The following is a 16256-nucleotide window of genomic DNA, read 5'->3' as shown; positions in this document are numbered from 1 at the left end:
TGTTGAACAATTCAGTGCAAAAGCATTTCTGGTCCATGCACTGAAGGATATTGCAATGAAAGGACCGAAACCTGCACTTCATTTCCTGAGTGAAGTAATGTAGGCTTTCATCTCCTAACCACTGACATAACTATGTATATTATGGTTGAATATTTAGCAAGCATCTAATAAAATGTCTGGGAGAGATAGCAATAAGTTGAAAACTGTTCTACTTTATATATTTACTATAGTATGTAGATAAAGTATTCAGAAGAGAGTAAATAGGTCAGTATACAGCAAGCACTGTGGCATATCAAATGAAAGTCACCATCGTACATTTTATTGGCTTCTAAATTTTGGTTAAAATTTTAGGTTTGAGATTGCGATTTAGGTGAGATTTATAAACACTAGCATGAGTCGTTTTTCCTTTAGAAGATGGATTCAGAGATCTCCAAAATAACTTTGGCATTGTTTTGCAGCTGTTTGCCTTGAGAGTTACAAACTTGTTTGGACACTAGGAAGCAAAAAACATTAGAAGTTGAAATTATTCAGAATAGTTTTATTGAGTAAAGTGGGTTAGAGAGGAGAGAAACAAAAAAATAGTTCTGAATTGCTGAAGCCAAATAACCTTAGAACAACTTCATATGCTAAAAAAAAAAGACTGGTTCTGTAGTTACAGAATGAAGACCACAGTCTACACATTCTGCCTTAAAACACCGAGGAGCTACATAGCTGCAAACTTAATCATTAGACTAATGAAGCTGCTGGAGTTATTATATTAGATCAAAGACTAGTCAAAGGAACTGTTTCTTTAGTGACTTAGTTTTAAGAATTAATCAAGTGCTTTCAAATATAAGACAGAAGAAATAAACATTTAGAGAAGTTCATGCATCCACATGGGAAAGGAAATCGTTAATCAAGCTTACTGCTTTTGATACTGATAATGTTTATGAATAAGTCCCAGTATGAAGCTTTGTAAGTAAACTTCAGTAGGCTGCTCACTTTTCAATAGACTTTCTCTTCTTGTTTATAAATCAGCTATGATTAGATTTTGGAGACAGATATTTCCTTGTATTCTTGTTCTTGTATACAGTTTATGTATTTATACCATATATAAATTATCATTTAGGTTAGAAAAGACCTTTAAGATCAAGTCCAGCCATTGATGCAGTAACCAATCAATAGATGAAGACTCAAGTTACATTTTTCTATGCATAATTAAGAATTAAGTAGCATTATTGTTATAAACACAAGAGTAGAACTCTGAAGCAACCTGTATTTGGGCTTTTCAAAGATTAATTTTTATCTTGCAAGATCTTTAGGTTATCAGCACTAAAGAGATGGACAGAAGCTGGACCAGTATGCAGTAGCAAATGAAACACTGCTTGTGTTAGTGGTTGTTTAAAATGTCTTGAAAAGGACAACCATTAAACTAAAAAGGGTTTGTTTCACTGAACAATATTTAGGGGGTAGAGAATGTTGAAGGCTGCCAGCATTTATATTTCCAGCTGGTTTGGGATCTCAGTCAAGGTGAAGTCGGTTGGGAACATTTGCTGGAAATGACCTCGGCTGACTGTAAGGGATTTCAATTTCTCTGTGGATAATGCCACTGACCCAGGAGTTCCAAAGTGCTGGTCATGTAAAAGCTCGAGTTTAAATGGCGATCATTCTTGCTATGGGAATGCCAACATAAGGAGCTTTTTGTCTACCCTTTAATTGTCTGTGCAGGTAGGTTGTTGTCTCTGGTAGAGGATAGATCAGAAACAGACAGCATCCCAGCAAGAAGAAAGTTTTGAAACAAGGGAGAAGCAAGCAAGTAAGGGACCTAAGGCATTAGTTGGCTAAAGGGAGACTATACCTTATGAGTGTCAGGCTTTGGGTAGGCACCTGCTTCTGGATTCAGGGGTTTTTGGTGGATGTTACCAAGACCAGCTTCTGATGCAATCTTGTTTGAATATTGCTGTCTGCACACGTTTGTCAGTCTTTTCAAGAAAAGTTATGAGAAAGAAACCTTGTCTGCCCGAGCCATGTCCTGAAAAAATAGGCCAAGTATTGAGTGGAATATTTACATTAGATTGTTTCTGTGAGTTTTTTTATCTAATGAGGTGTTTTAACTTTCTTTTATAGTACTGTTATTTTATTCTTCTCATCGTTCCTTAAATGAAAATGGGAATTTATGACTCTGAAAACTAACGACGGTAGAAAGAGAACATGACCATGTGAATAACAGGGTGGTATCTGGTCCTGTCAGGAGAGCAGGATAGTTCAGCAGAAATGCCAAGCATAACAAAATAAATGTTTCAGGAGTCTAGAATGCGAAGTTTAATGCTGATCAAAACAATCTGTAAATATTTTATAAGACTGTAATTTCATTCTTAAATGAGAAACTGTGATTAACAAAGCCCCAGTGATGTAAAAATGGCTAGAGATAATCAAATTTGGATCTTATGCTTGGGAATAAGTGTCTTTCTTTTTGGTGGTCTTCTCCTCTGACTCAGTACGTTAGTTGGTTCCATGTATTTCTTTGAATTTTGTCTTGAGAGTTTCTGAAAGCATGTTCTGCCTGCAGCAAAACCTGAACTGACCAGGTTTCTTCAAAACTTTGCACATTGTTCCAGTCACTCAGAGCAAAGCATTCTCTGGGCCATCTCCTGTGTAGTGAAGTGTCTCTTGCTTACTGAAGTCAGTGAAAACTGCAGCTGCTCTGCAGTGCTGTGGACAGGCAGCATGATGGAAAAGTAGCCTGAGTCACAGGCACACAGTTCTGCACTAAACTAGGCATGGGTTTAGGCAGGGGCTAATCACAGGACTGAATTGTAGCATTTGGAAAATTAATGAGTCTTTTGCTGATCATTTTTCTCCATAGTGTATTTTTCTCCTTTTTTTCTAAGGGATACTGGCAAGTAGATTTAGTTTGAAATTTTTATTGAAAGCTGGTAATTTTATTTTTGACATTAAGAGTGCTTTAAACATTTTGTTCCTTTGATTCTACCTTGGCTATTTACTTGTATGTGAGCCAAAAGAGACTTTTTTTTATAGAAGTATTCATAATGGATGCAAGTGAATCTGAAAAGTGGTTTTCTTTTCCTCTTTTTCTGTTTCTCTAGGATCATTTTGTTTTCATGCCACTCAGGATAAGCTAGTTGTAGGTTCCTATTTGTAATTGCAGAAAAAGGGAGAATGGACAGCAGAAAGCTCATGAAACTTGGTGTGGACAGCAACAAACAGGAAACAACAGTTGTGACACTAATTTAGCTTTATAAAACTCTTATAGATGGCCTGATGTGGGTGGACTGGCAAGGTATTTTTAAATGTCATTTTGCTGTGGATATTACTTTTTTAATTTCTGAGAAATATGTGTGTTTGCCACACTTCTAAAACTGTAGTATATTGCTGCAGACATTAATTGATGTTCTTCCAGCAACTACAAGAACTTTAACAAATGGACTGAAAGGTTTTGTAATAACTTCTTACAAAATTGCACTTTTCAGAAAAGTGAACTGTTGATTTTTTTTATTTTTATATATATATATATATATATATATATATATATATATATATATAGAGTATGACTACTGTGTGCCCAAGTATATGACAGATAACTAAAATTCTCAGAAAAGGTACCCAACACGGAAAAAGGATATAATCCTATTTTATCCACTCAATTTTTGAAAAGAAATAATTAGGTCACAAAAAGTAATTAACAGGGGCAGGACTTGAGTACAGGTTGTGGTGATTATTCTTCTTAGTCCGTGTCTGGTTTGTGTCTACATGCTTTGGTAACTGACAGATAGTTTTTCTCTAAGATGAGAATCTGCTTTAAAGATGTGAAATGCACCAAGTTCAAAATTGCTCATAATAGCAAGTAGAAAGCAAATATTTTGTTTTCAGTCCAGAAAGAGTTGATAAGCAGGGGTTTCATGGATGAGTCCTGGGTTCAATACCAGGTAATGCTTTCAGAAAAGAAACAGGATGGTACACAGCACCACAGGATTATTAGAGATATGAAATTTCTAGAAATAAGAGCTGCATCAAGATAAGAAACATTTTCTGAATCAGTCTTCCCTCTCTTTCCTCCTTCTATGCAATGACAATCACTTTGTCACCAAAATAATTTTTTTCTAAGAATCTATATATGACAGCAATAGCACACAGAGGCAAGTGCTGAATACCTTTTATGAAATAGAAATATAATTCATTTTGGAATAATAAGGAATGCACCTTAGCATAGAGATGGAACTGGTCACAAAGATGCATAAATTTCAAAATGGAGAAGGGGAGGGAGTGCTTAAGCTGCTTTTCTGTCTCCTTTGTCAGCACTCCCCCTGCCTCATTCAGCAGCAGTCCTGTCTTTTCCCTAGTCATACTTTGCTGCTCCTGTAGCAGCCCATCTTGTTGTCCTTAACTCACATTGCCAGATTCAATTCTAGGTCAGCTCTGACGTTCCCAGTCCTGTCTCTGCATGTTCAGGGAGTGTCCACATCTCCTGGGATTCCTTTTTATGCTTGAGTTTTATCAGTTCCTTGCTCATCCATGTAGGCCTCCTGCTGGTAGCGTTTGCCTTTCTGCTCACTAGGATAGACTGTTCTTGAGCTAGGAGGAGGTCATCATGGACCCATCTTCTCACCAGGACCATTATCCCATAGGAGTCTTCCATGGGAGGAGCAAGATCCCTGAACAGCCAGAAGTCTGCTCCCTGAAGCTTAGGGGTGTGATCCTGATGTTTGTCTTGCATCATCCTCAAATGGTGATTCACAAAATGCACCAAAAATGGCTGGTGGTCTAGAAAGCGTGTCATGAAAGAGTGTGTTTCACAAAGTAGTTCTTCAGGTCAAAAAGCAGTAGAGGGATAAGCTTTTAGTACTGTGTAAGGTGGCCTGAAGAGTAAAAGAGTAAAACCGTGATGTTCAGGAGTGGGAAGATGCAGTGGGCCTCTACTGCAGTTAAAAATGCCTGGAGTGGCTTAGTTGGCTGTGTGGGCCAGATGGGATTACACTGGCTTGGGTTTTGAAAGCTGCAAGCCTGCAAGAAGCAAAGGCTGGAAGAACAGGATAGCAGGTGTGGCAGCAGAGGGTCCTCTTGACCTGCAGGATAATGTCACACTGACCACAGGTGAGAGTGAAGTAAAAGTTTTGTTTCAAATCCCAGGAACCATTGAAACAGAAAAAAACCAATTTATTTGCAAGCCTCATAATTTTAATAAAATATTGGTGAGAGAAGACAATGGTTTTGCACATCTGCTTTTCAAGTAAAAACATGGTTTAGAAGTCTTCCTGTCCAGTTGGAAAGTAGCATAAAACTTCTCAGCATCTAGCAGTGTCTCTGCTCAGAAAGCAGAGGAGTATTTTTTACAGTGATCCTGCCTGTGCCAAGAAAGGGCATAGCTTGCTTTTTACACCCATAACAACTGCAACTGTATTTAAGTTTCAAGCTTCAAACAATTCAGATGGAGAAGAGACAGCTTTTAGTCACATCAATCTCATCAGCACTTCCAGAAGTTACTATAGAAACTGTAACAGCAGAAACAATAAAAGGAAATAAAAACGGAAGGAGGAGGGAATGAAGATCTTTGAGAATTTGAAGTAAAAATAAAACAAAATACAAGTAAGTAGCTGAAGCTGATAATAAGAAGCCTTTTTCTTAATTAAGATAGATATGATTACAGAAATTAGAGAAGGAAAAGACCTGTTAGGCCATTATGCCATTTCTTCTGAGTCAATATAGGATTGTGAGATACTCCACAGGATATTTTTAGGAGGTAGTACCATCTTGGTGTTCAATAAGAGAAATCCAATAAGAGTATGACATAGGTGGGGTGGGCATTGACACTCAAAAGCAAGAAGCTGTTATAAAGCTCTTTTCAGATTAAGTTATAGCTCTATAGCATGGTCTTGGACCACATAACTGGAAACTGCTTGAAGAATATCTTGATTTGATCTGTTACTTAGTTCCTCTGTAAAACTAAACCAATAGTTAGATACTCTGTCAGCAGCACATGACTGTAACTTCAGTCATTCAAAATATTTTTATCACTTTTTTAAAAAATGCTGGTTTGTATGAAGGATGGAGTACTTAAAAAAAAAGTTTCAGGTTACAATAAAGACATGGGATATTTTTACAACCATATAATATCCCTATGTTGAAAGAAAATCAAAACCACTGTAATCGTAAATCTAGTTGCCACTGGTGCCTAGATTGTGTTATAGTTCCCACTATCAGTGCAAGAAGAACACAAGGTGGATACAGAAAAGTCATGCAGCCCTCCTCAAATAAAACTGGGTTACATTATATTTAAAGAGACCCAAACAGACAAAACCAACTAACAAACCAAAACAAAGCTAATTAAACAAATTACTCTGTAATGTGTCAGAATAGTTTAATCCGTCACAATTCATTGTTTCCTTTTTGCCTACAGTGGTTTGTCTTTTATTGTTTAGTATTGTATATTCTGTTAATAAATTAGTTGTTCCTCTTTTTTTGGAGTATTTACTTGTATTTCTGTAGTATTTATTTGAAAGTATTTCATACATAAGTCATCTTACTCATTTACTATACAAGTGTTGACTTTGCCAATGGGGTGGATATTTCCCGTAGCAAGGACAGACCTAATTATTTCAAAACCAGCTGTGATTACCAACACACCCAGAATGCCATAAGTGTCTCAGCTAAAATTCCATAAACAGCTTTTCCTTTCAGATTTGAAATTTTGAAATGTTGATTTCAAAATAGCATCTTCCTGCAAAAAACCTGTTTTTCTCCAGAAGGGATGTCAGTCCTAATAATATTTAACAAATTCAAATTCCTGTGACTGCGCTCTGTTAACCTAAAGTCCCACACTAATGCCATTGATATGTTATTTGTCATCCTTGCTTTCTCATTCCTGCAAGAATAAATCATCACACACCAAAGCAGGATAGCTGTGGCATTCAGTAATTTTTGTGTGTTTTAAGCCAAGTTTCCCCTTTCATTTTTTGCCAGTAGAATGTAGGCCAAAGGCCTTCAGCACACACGAGTCCAGGAAAGATTGACTAGGCAGAGTAGCCTGAAATCCTGCCCTGAGGAGCTTTGTGCTAGACACTACAGCCCCCAGAATGCTTGTGGTTAAATCTATTCAGGCTTCTCCATAGGAACTGTGATCTATATAAATCCCCAAAGGCCTTCTGCACTGGAATTTTTATCTAAAAACTGAAGAAATCTCTTTTTCCTTGAAGTTAGGTAAAGATTTTTCACCCATTGTACAGGCTGTTTGAATCACCTGTCTCATAGGAGAAGTCATGCCAAAAAATCTAGTATAAATTTTCTTTTAAAATAGGGCTTGAGAGATGTGTAGGTGATATGATATATGTATTGCCATGGAGTTGCACTGAAAATTCACATGGGTCTCATCCACATCATCACAGGAAAACTGCAGAGCTCCAAGTTCAAGGAGCTTTTCAGTTTGGGGCCATGCATTCAAATCCACTGTTTTTCCCGGCGGTGTGAGCTCAATTGCAAGTAAGGCAGAGAGAATGTGAAATTCAGTGAACCAAAAAAAGAACAGGCAGAAAGATGATGAATATGTACTAATAAGAGACAGAAATGCAGTTCTGGAGCCTGGAATATGTGTTTCCTGTTTCCATTACTTACTTCATCAGAAGTACTTGAGTGCAGAGGCAGTCTCTCGCCAAAGCTGGATGATAAGTAAGGAGTGAGTCAGGGAAGTTTGGGAAGAGAACAGCTAGTATCAGGCTAAGAGTCTTCAATGTTCTCTGGAAACTTGAGTTTGGCATATCTTCTTGGTTTTCTGGTGAAATAATTCTAGCAAAACCTCTCACATGTCCAGTAATCATGGATTCTGAAGTATGAACTATGGCAATCAACATTGGAAGGACTTGTGTTTGGCTATATAAAGGATTTTCTACTAGTAAGTCTCAGAAGAATTGCATCCCACAGGCTGGTACTTAGCATCAGCAGGCAGGTTGACTGTTCTTTCCTTGTTCCTTCATTCCTCACCTGGACTCCCTAAAGAACCTCTCAACTCATGAATGTGCTGTGAAACTGTTTTTTAAATATTTTACGTAGCTAACATCATTCTTATGATGATTAAAATCATCACATTGAAAAGCTCATGCAGAAATAACACCTTGAATTGAAGCAAGACTTCAGTGTTGTGCAGTAAATAAATGCAGAGGGTCTGCCAGATGGGAGAAGCCAGAACAGTGTCTCCTTTGGCCAGCTCTGTGCAGCCTAGGACTATTTAGAACTGGAAACATCACTGTGTTATCTTTTGTTTGAAGGCAGCTCCATAAAGCAAGTATGGATTGAACTAAGGTTGTGCAGGCCATAAAATCTTGTGAAAGTAGAAATCTCAACAATAAAATATCCAGATCACTCAGTGTTTGTAAGTGCAGAACAAATTTCAGGTGCAATAAACTGCTGCAGAATCAAGCATCCCAAAGGTTAGTAAGATAACCAGTATGGCAGCATCCAAGGATTTAAATGATGAATTCAGTGAGTAAATGTTGGCTTTTGTGAAAACAATTATCTGGATTTACCCAGTGCCACATGAAGGATAAACAAACCTTTTCCCTAGAACAGGGGAACAGTATACAGAAAATTTTTCAAATGTTACCATCTAAGTGCCTATATTAATGGTCACCCAGCATTTCAAGCATGGCTTTGTTTTCCCATCTCTTTTCTCCAGTGCTTAAAGGTGGAAAGGAGGGCACTGTGGTAAACCTGCCCTTTTCTTCTGAGCATTTTTCCTTCGGAAAATCTGTACCAGCACTGGTACATGCTTTTTCTGACATTCCTTCCATATTTCATATCCTGTTGAACAAGCTGTAAAAATAGATGCTAAAGATACTATTTTAAAGTTAATAGGATAGTCAGAATCAACTCTGTAGTTGTTGACCTAAGCTTAACAAACTAGGTAACCTGTTCCAGGCCTCAGATTGCTGGTTTTTAAGAAAATGAACAATTCAACCTTACAGATGCATTGCACAGTTTGTTAGTTACTAATAAACCAAGATTTTGGCTTTAAGATAACTGTGTTTTGAATATATGTATGCATTAAATCCTAAGTCAAGAGAAGCAAATTTGTGTGTTACTTCTAGATAGTTTCTTACGTTTCAAAAAGAGAGCAACTTCAACTATTTATAAACTGTAATTAAGTTTCTTTACAACATGACTCATTCTCAACAAGCAAGTCCTTTTTCTTTTGCTTTCTTATGAACTGTGTGGGAAAATTAGGGTTCAATCAGTGAAGAATTTACTCAATGCTTAATTACCCATAAACAGCCCTCCAAGTTCTGCTCATGTAGTGCTTGCATAAAGACATTATTTTCCCCACTCTATGGCTGTCTAAAATTTGACTTTTAAAGAATGATCTGTAAATTGTAATGTAGGAGAAAGCAATGTTTTACTGGATTCCTGCTCCAGTCTGCTTCTTTAAGTTCCTCTTACATTAACAGTATGATGCTTAGGAGAGCCAAAGTAAGAAATCATCAGATTTAAATTACTTTGAGCATGGAACTAAATTAGAAAGCTTTACTTTCCTGAATGAGCTAATTGTTTAAATTTTCCAAAGGAAATGTTTCTATTTCTGCGAGAGAAGGGGTAAATGGGACTTCCTCTGACATAATTTTCATTTTAAATCTTGAGTTTGACAGCAGCATTTTTACCTTCATAACCAAATATTACTGCTTAACTGCATGACTTGTATAAGCTTGCTAGTTGAAATGACTCACTTACGCAGATGAAGTTATTTTTAGGGAGATAATTTGCACTGTTTAGAAGAGAGGAAAAAAGGGAGAGAGAGTCCTACTAAGAGCTAGATCTCTCATTATAGTTTACAGAGCTCATGAACCCAGCATCCAAGCAAAAGATGACTAAGCAAGGGGTCTATTGGTACTTTCAGGAATTTACAGACATGAGTCATCTGCTTATTTTCTGCAGACATATCACCAGGGTACTTTGTGAGTCAGCTGTTATTTGGGAATAGTACTTGTATTCAACATGAATACGTTTTTGTAGTTCTTAGGTAACTAGCATGCCAAACCAACACAGGCTTTTATAGTTTGCCTAGTTCAGGTGTTAATTTACAAAACTGATGTGTTGTTTACAAAACTGATGTGTTGTTCTTAACTGTGATGCATTTTTCATGGCAGAGTGTGAATGGTTGTCTTGCATGTAATTACAGTAACACCTTTGTCATCTTAGATATTGCATGAAGGCAGATCTGATTTTGTATTAATGTACAGATTGAGAGTCAGACTGACTACACATGACCAGGAGAAGAATTTTCTTTAGCAAGCCATGTGTGATTATGAGCAGAATTTGACCTTTCACGTCCAACACACCTTGCCAGCATTAATTAGCAGTGGTATTTGCTTATTTTTTTCATTCTGTGCTCCAACAGTGTCAATGCATGGGCACCCACTGGGACGGAAGCAAGTTCTTGCCTTCCTTTCCTATTGCTGAAATAATAGCTGGCTACCATGAGATATGTATAACACTTTAAACTCAAGGCTATTTCCTGTTTACTGGCCTTTTAGGTGTGGTTGTGTTCCAGAATTAGGGACAGGTTTTTTTACTTGGTCTGGACTCATCCACACCTTGTATTAAGGAAACACTTGGGTTAGAAAACTGGAAGTTTGGTGATTTCAGGTGAAGGGTATTACTATACATCAAAGGCAGTTTAAATTTTTCAAAACTATACTTGCAGTTCAAGGTAATACTGCTGCTGTCCAGATGTGGGATGCACAGTTTTGAACCTAGTTTGATTTATGTGAGCAGTTTATAATGGAAGTAATTCCTGAAAATTCCTATACAGGTTTTGGTGAATAGAATATATTTTGGTGATACCTTGTCATAACAAATGTGGGTGTCCCTGTGGTGAGAGCACTACCTTGAATATCCATTTATAACAGCATTTCTAGTCCTAGGTACTTTGCCCTTAGAGCCCACCTTTAGTTGTAAGTAACAGGGGAAAAAAGCTATTGCTGCTTGCATGTGTTACGTAGATGGCAATTTTGAAGGGAAAGTTAATGGAAGTTAGAAATTCTCAACTAAAAAGTCGAGTACAAGAACTAAATTATTATTTGAATACTTTGCTAAAGTTTGTTATTCCTCTCGCACGAATAAAATAAGTGATAAAATACAAATATATACAAACTTGGTTTCTCTTAAGGAGTTGGTACTTAAGAATGAAAAAGATACACTAGAGAAACAGTTTAAGCACTCAGAGCTGAAGTATTATATTTATAAGATTAAAATAGAGAATCAGTCTTCTTGATTCTTTACCCTTTTCCGTGGTGGAGTCCTCGAGACCGAGGCGCACACATCATTTGTGAGGGGAGGAGACAGCGTGCTTGCTGATAAATGGCCAGGTCACACCAATGTTGTTCAGGGTTGTTATTTAGTAATCACTTTATAAAGAGGAATTCAACAGAGCAATCTTTGAATCTAACTTTTGTTAAAGCAGTGATCTGCCCTCAAATTAGCAGAACTCTGCCCATGTCATTACTGCTTAAATATCTGCTGGAAGCTGCTGCGTGGGCTGAGTCACCCGGACTCCGGGAGTTGTCACGTGTGGCTCAGACACTGGGTCATGAACTGAGCCAGCGCTGTCCTCCACAGGAGCATTTGTTGTATTTTGGGACTGTGGCTGGAATAGCACATTTGATTTATTGTGCTTCATGGCTATAAATGCTTTTACTCCTAGAGCTTGGAGGGTCCTTTAGAGCAAAGGGAGATACGGTGTAGCTGATGCACATCTGCGTATTTAGATGTGGTTAGATAAACGGAAAAATGAAGGAACTGGCAGGATGATAGCGTGGAATTTGGAAAATAAAACCTGTCTTACACTGATTCCTCACTCTGTTAGCAGAGATTTCACAGGAGGTGCTGGAATCTCTGGAAGTATTTAAAATACAATTCCATTGCAGTGTTCTTTCACTGTGCAGAATTTTAAAAATGTCATTTGGAGAATATCAAGAAGTATGGTTTTTAGGTGCTTTATAAAGGAAGCCTACACCTTAAAAAGAAATTACCGTTCTTCTGTTAATTTGGGTGTTAGATTAGACATTTAATATTAGTAATTCAAGTCTGTTGTCATAACTCAGTGTAACTACAGATCTCTGAAGCCTCCTGAAATGAGAAGTAGACCAAGAAAACACATACTATAATTCTAACAATGAAAAAGTTAAAAAGTAGTTCTGATCATGAAAATATACGCAGTTTCTAACTGTTGTAGACTATTTTATTGTTCACCAGACCTCACTGATCATGAGACAGTGATAAGCAAAGGGAACTAAGAGGTTCTGATTTTTATTTTTAGTGGGATATTTTGGGTAATAATGACTTTTTGGTGTGTTTTTAGTTTTGTGGGTGTTTTCTTGTCTAGCAAATGACGGCAAGCTAAAATCTTTTCCAGCTCATATGACTGAATCTTTCTAGATTCTCTATCAACTCATTTGGCTGCTTTAGGACACAGCAGAACAGAATGTATTTTGTGAATTTTTGAAAGGGGAAATTTCAATATAAAAGTAATTTTTTTAAAAATACCTAATAATCCTGGTGAAGATTTTATGATTAACATAGCAATACACTAGCTAAACTTTTTTTGAATTATGTACTTTACAAAAGTGTTTTGGTAAAGCAAAGTGTCCCATACAGCAGTAGATAGGAATCATTACTTATAAAAAATGCAGAAGGATGTTTTAGAACTAACCATCACTTTCTCCTTTTCTGACACCTTTAAACCAATAAAATGGTCTGATATATTCCCAATAAGCAAAAAGGAAAAAATACACTAGCATGTTTTACAACTCTTTTTTTCCTTTTGAATTGCAGTTGACCTACCCCTCTACTTTCCTCGAGACCAACCAACCCTAACATTTCAGTCTGTCTACCACTTCACTAACAGTGGCCAGCTGTACTCCCAGGCCCAGAAGAATTACCCATACAGCCCCCGATGGGATGGCAATGAAATGGCCAAGAGAGCAAAGTAAGTCAGATTGCTGTTTCCTACTAAGTATTCCATTTGTTTCATGGTCTTTGGTGGGTAGAAATTTCATGGATGTTACTGTGCATTTTCAGGGTTACAAAAGCTGAACCTGTTCTTGTTCTCATACAGTCCTGGTGTTCCTGTAGATGAGTGTAGACAGATACTTACTAATCATGCTTATTGCTTTAGTGCCAGAGGACTACACAAAAGAAGGCTCTTTCTGCCAGGCTTTGTATGGCACGGAGTGGTGACAGTCTCTGCTCCAGCCCAAGTAGATGAGATAGCCCCCAGCAGGAGAAACCTGCATGGTAGCAGTCAGTCAAGGTAACTCCCTGGGGTTGTGTGGGTGTTGAGGGGACCCTGAAGGGAAGCATGTGAGATGGAGACAGCAAGGAAGAAAAACCTGAAAGATCTGGAATTAGGCTGTAATGAAAAGGCACGGAAGAACAGGAGGAGGTAGAGCAAACCACCATTCCAGCATAGGAGGCAGCCCTATCAGATCTTGAGAAAGTTTTTGAAAATCTGAATATCTCTTGCTTTATTGGTTTTTTTTTTTTTGTTGGATAGAAACAGAGGATCTCTGTCTCCTTCCTCTGCATTTTTTCTGCAAGGCCTTGTTTTGGGCTGAGGAGAGATCACTTCAATCTGTGTACTCCTTTTGTTGACGATGACAGGGCAGCCTCCCAGAGAGATTCAGTTGCAAGGGCAAGCTGCCATAGGCAGTGGTGTCCCCAAAGCTGGATATTGTCCCTGTCTTCTCATGAAGCAGATTTTACCTGAATGGGGAGGTTAAGGCAGCAGGCTTGCTGCAGTGTTTTAATTTTGCAAAGTGTAAAAATGTTAGAACAGCAAGAGATTTAAGCAGGCTGATTATCAGTTGTTCAGCATGTAAAGGCATCAAACTGCATAAATCACAAGGCATATTGGGATGAACATTTTGAATGACAGTCAGAAGATTAAATTAAATTAGCAAATATGCATAAAGAAGAGTTGAAACAAAAATAGTTCAAGCTGAGTAAATCAAATGAGTGGCATGGTCAGAGACTGTAATTTGGAAATAATGGAAGCAAACAACAATTGACTGATGCATTTGTAGATTTTTATACTAATTTAAATTCTATGGAAAACATCAAGTAACATTTGATTTGGAATTTTAATATGCATTGTAATAAAAAATTTTTGATAGTATTTGGTTTTGCCACCATACTGTTTATAGGAGCACCATTTCTTAATCAACTACAATTTTTTTTGTGTATGGACTTTCTTCTTTTCTCTAGCAGGATGAGTATTTTTTACTAAAAAAAAAAACAAAAAAAAAAAAAAAAAAAGAAAAAACAGGAAGAACAATAACTGGAAGCCTTACTGTGGCTTTTTTTATGACCATACTACAAAATGCATTTCTTTTGTCGCTGAAAGCTTACAAGTACCTGTGTGCTGTCTGCTAAGTGCATTCGCTTATGAGTGGGTGTATACAAATGGACTTCACTGCCCTGCACTTGAAATTTAGAAGTATGACAAGAGTTCTCTTTAAAAGCACTAAATGTGTACACTTACTATCACATGTACGTTGGGTGAGGTTATTCACTCTTACGTTGGAGCCTCTGCATTGAAGCTTTACACTGGCTACGTAATATGAGAGGGATGATGAGGAGCGGGGGAAGACAGTGTGCTGAGATGTCTGAAATAGCAATCCCTGAGCTGCACAGAGACACAAACTGCTCCACTTAAAAGCGCTTCGCTTGCAGGAACAGCTAGTGATTCCTCAGTAGGGACCATAAATAAATCTGGATCAAGAAAAATGTGATGTTATGATACATGTGAGCGTATTTTAAGAAAGATTTTTAACACAATTGAGCATCTTATGTAAACAGTGTTTAAAATATTTGCTAGGGCTTCTTAGAATAGGTTAGTGTGTTTTAACATAACCAAGTAACTTCTTATTCTACTTAATTTTTACCAGAGACCTGTTAGGGACCAAGTGTATGGGAATATATGTTGATATGTGGGAAAGCATTCTAATGAGACGTAATAGTTCAAACAACACATGAAAACTTCCCAAATAAAAACAGAAAAAAAGGAATACATTATTTACCCTCTAGAAACAATGTCATTCTACTCTGCTGAAGTAAATTTAGCCCTAGTTAAATCAGAGACGACTTGTTTGTGTTTCTAAATACTGTCAATTAGGTTTTGCTTATATATAGTCTTTTTCCCTCTTAGCAAAATTGTCTCCAAGTGCTCAGCATTCTTTGAGACAAAACATCTCTGTTTATCTTCCTGGCCATTGCTCTAGGGCTGCAGGATCTCCCACTTGATATTCCAGTATCTGACCAAGTTCTCCACCCTTCTTCTCAGACTTCAGGGGTCATGGGGCTAAAGACACCATCAAGGATAGCTTTTGCTTGCTCTTGCTCCAACTGCATCATCAAGTTTGAAATGGCATCAGTCACAGCTTTCCTCATCCTTAATTTTGGCAAGCCCTGTCTCTGTTTTCAGCAACTCAACACAGCCTGTTTATTCGTGGGCAGAGCTGTCATAAGTTCATTCCAAAGGGACTTTGATTCTGTGCCCAGCCTTCTCCTAAGGTTGTTTTGGTGTGGGTTGTTGATTTTTTTTTTCCAAACAGATGAGCCCATCGGTTCCTTGGTGCAAGGACTAAACTTGAAAGTCTTGGTATCTTTGCTTATCTCTGTGGCCCCCAGCAGAAGCAGGCATCTCTTTTGAAGTTAGGACTTAACCCTTTGCTGTAGCCTTGAGACAATCAGTAGTAACTATAGGCAGGAGCAAAATTAGTTCCCTAAAATGCATACATGTAAAAGTAGATTGTATGCATTCACACCTAGAGACGTATCACCTAAATCTAAAAGGCAAGTTCTCATATCAGAGTATCACTTCAGCTGGATCTTTTTTATTCAGAGAGAAAAACTGCCCATGTTCTTGCTGAAGTTATTGGACCAATTTATATCTGTCTCATAAGGTCCATGAAGTCAAGACTCTTTTCTGTCTCCTCTTAGGCAGATTTTAAAACCACTGGGCTCCATTGCAGCCCACTGATTTAGATTCCTCACTGAGAGATAGCATCTGGTTACTGAAGCTTGCTATTGTCTTAGCCCAGGGGTTGCCCTCTGGCCTTATTTAATTCTGAAGGATGAATCAAGTCCTGATTTAATAGTGTGATTTCAGTTGCCTCTGGATTGCTTGTTTCTCAGCTAGCACAAAATTTTAACCTGTTCCTCCAGCTAGAAACAGGGGAACCAATAACATGAGAATTTTCTTACAAGCTGCTGAG

General features: G+C 37.6%; 1 protein-coding gene across 2 annotated transcripts in view; it reads left to right on the top strand.

Moving 5' to 3' along the window:
- Positions 1-16256, top strand: part of BABAM2 (BRISC and BRCA1 A complex member 2) — a 160965-nt gene that overhangs the window by 128220 nt on the left and 16489 nt on the right. For both annotated transcript variants that reach the window (XM_059841228.1, XM_059841230.1), the window contains one exon: positions 12814-12967. In XM_059841228.1, coding sequence (XP_059697211.1) covers positions 12814-12967 — 154 coding nt within the window. The remainder of the gene's footprint in view (positions 1-12813; positions 12968-16256) is intronic.

This window comes from Haemorhous mexicanus, chromosome 3 (genome assembly GCF_027477595.1).
Source record: "Haemorhous mexicanus isolate bHaeMex1 chromosome 3, bHaeMex1.pri, whole genome shotgun sequence".
Taxonomy (NCBI): domain Eukaryota; kingdom Metazoa; phylum Chordata; class Aves; order Passeriformes; family Fringillidae; genus Haemorhous; species Haemorhous mexicanus.
This window is presented reverse-complemented; position numbering and strand designations above follow the sequence as displayed.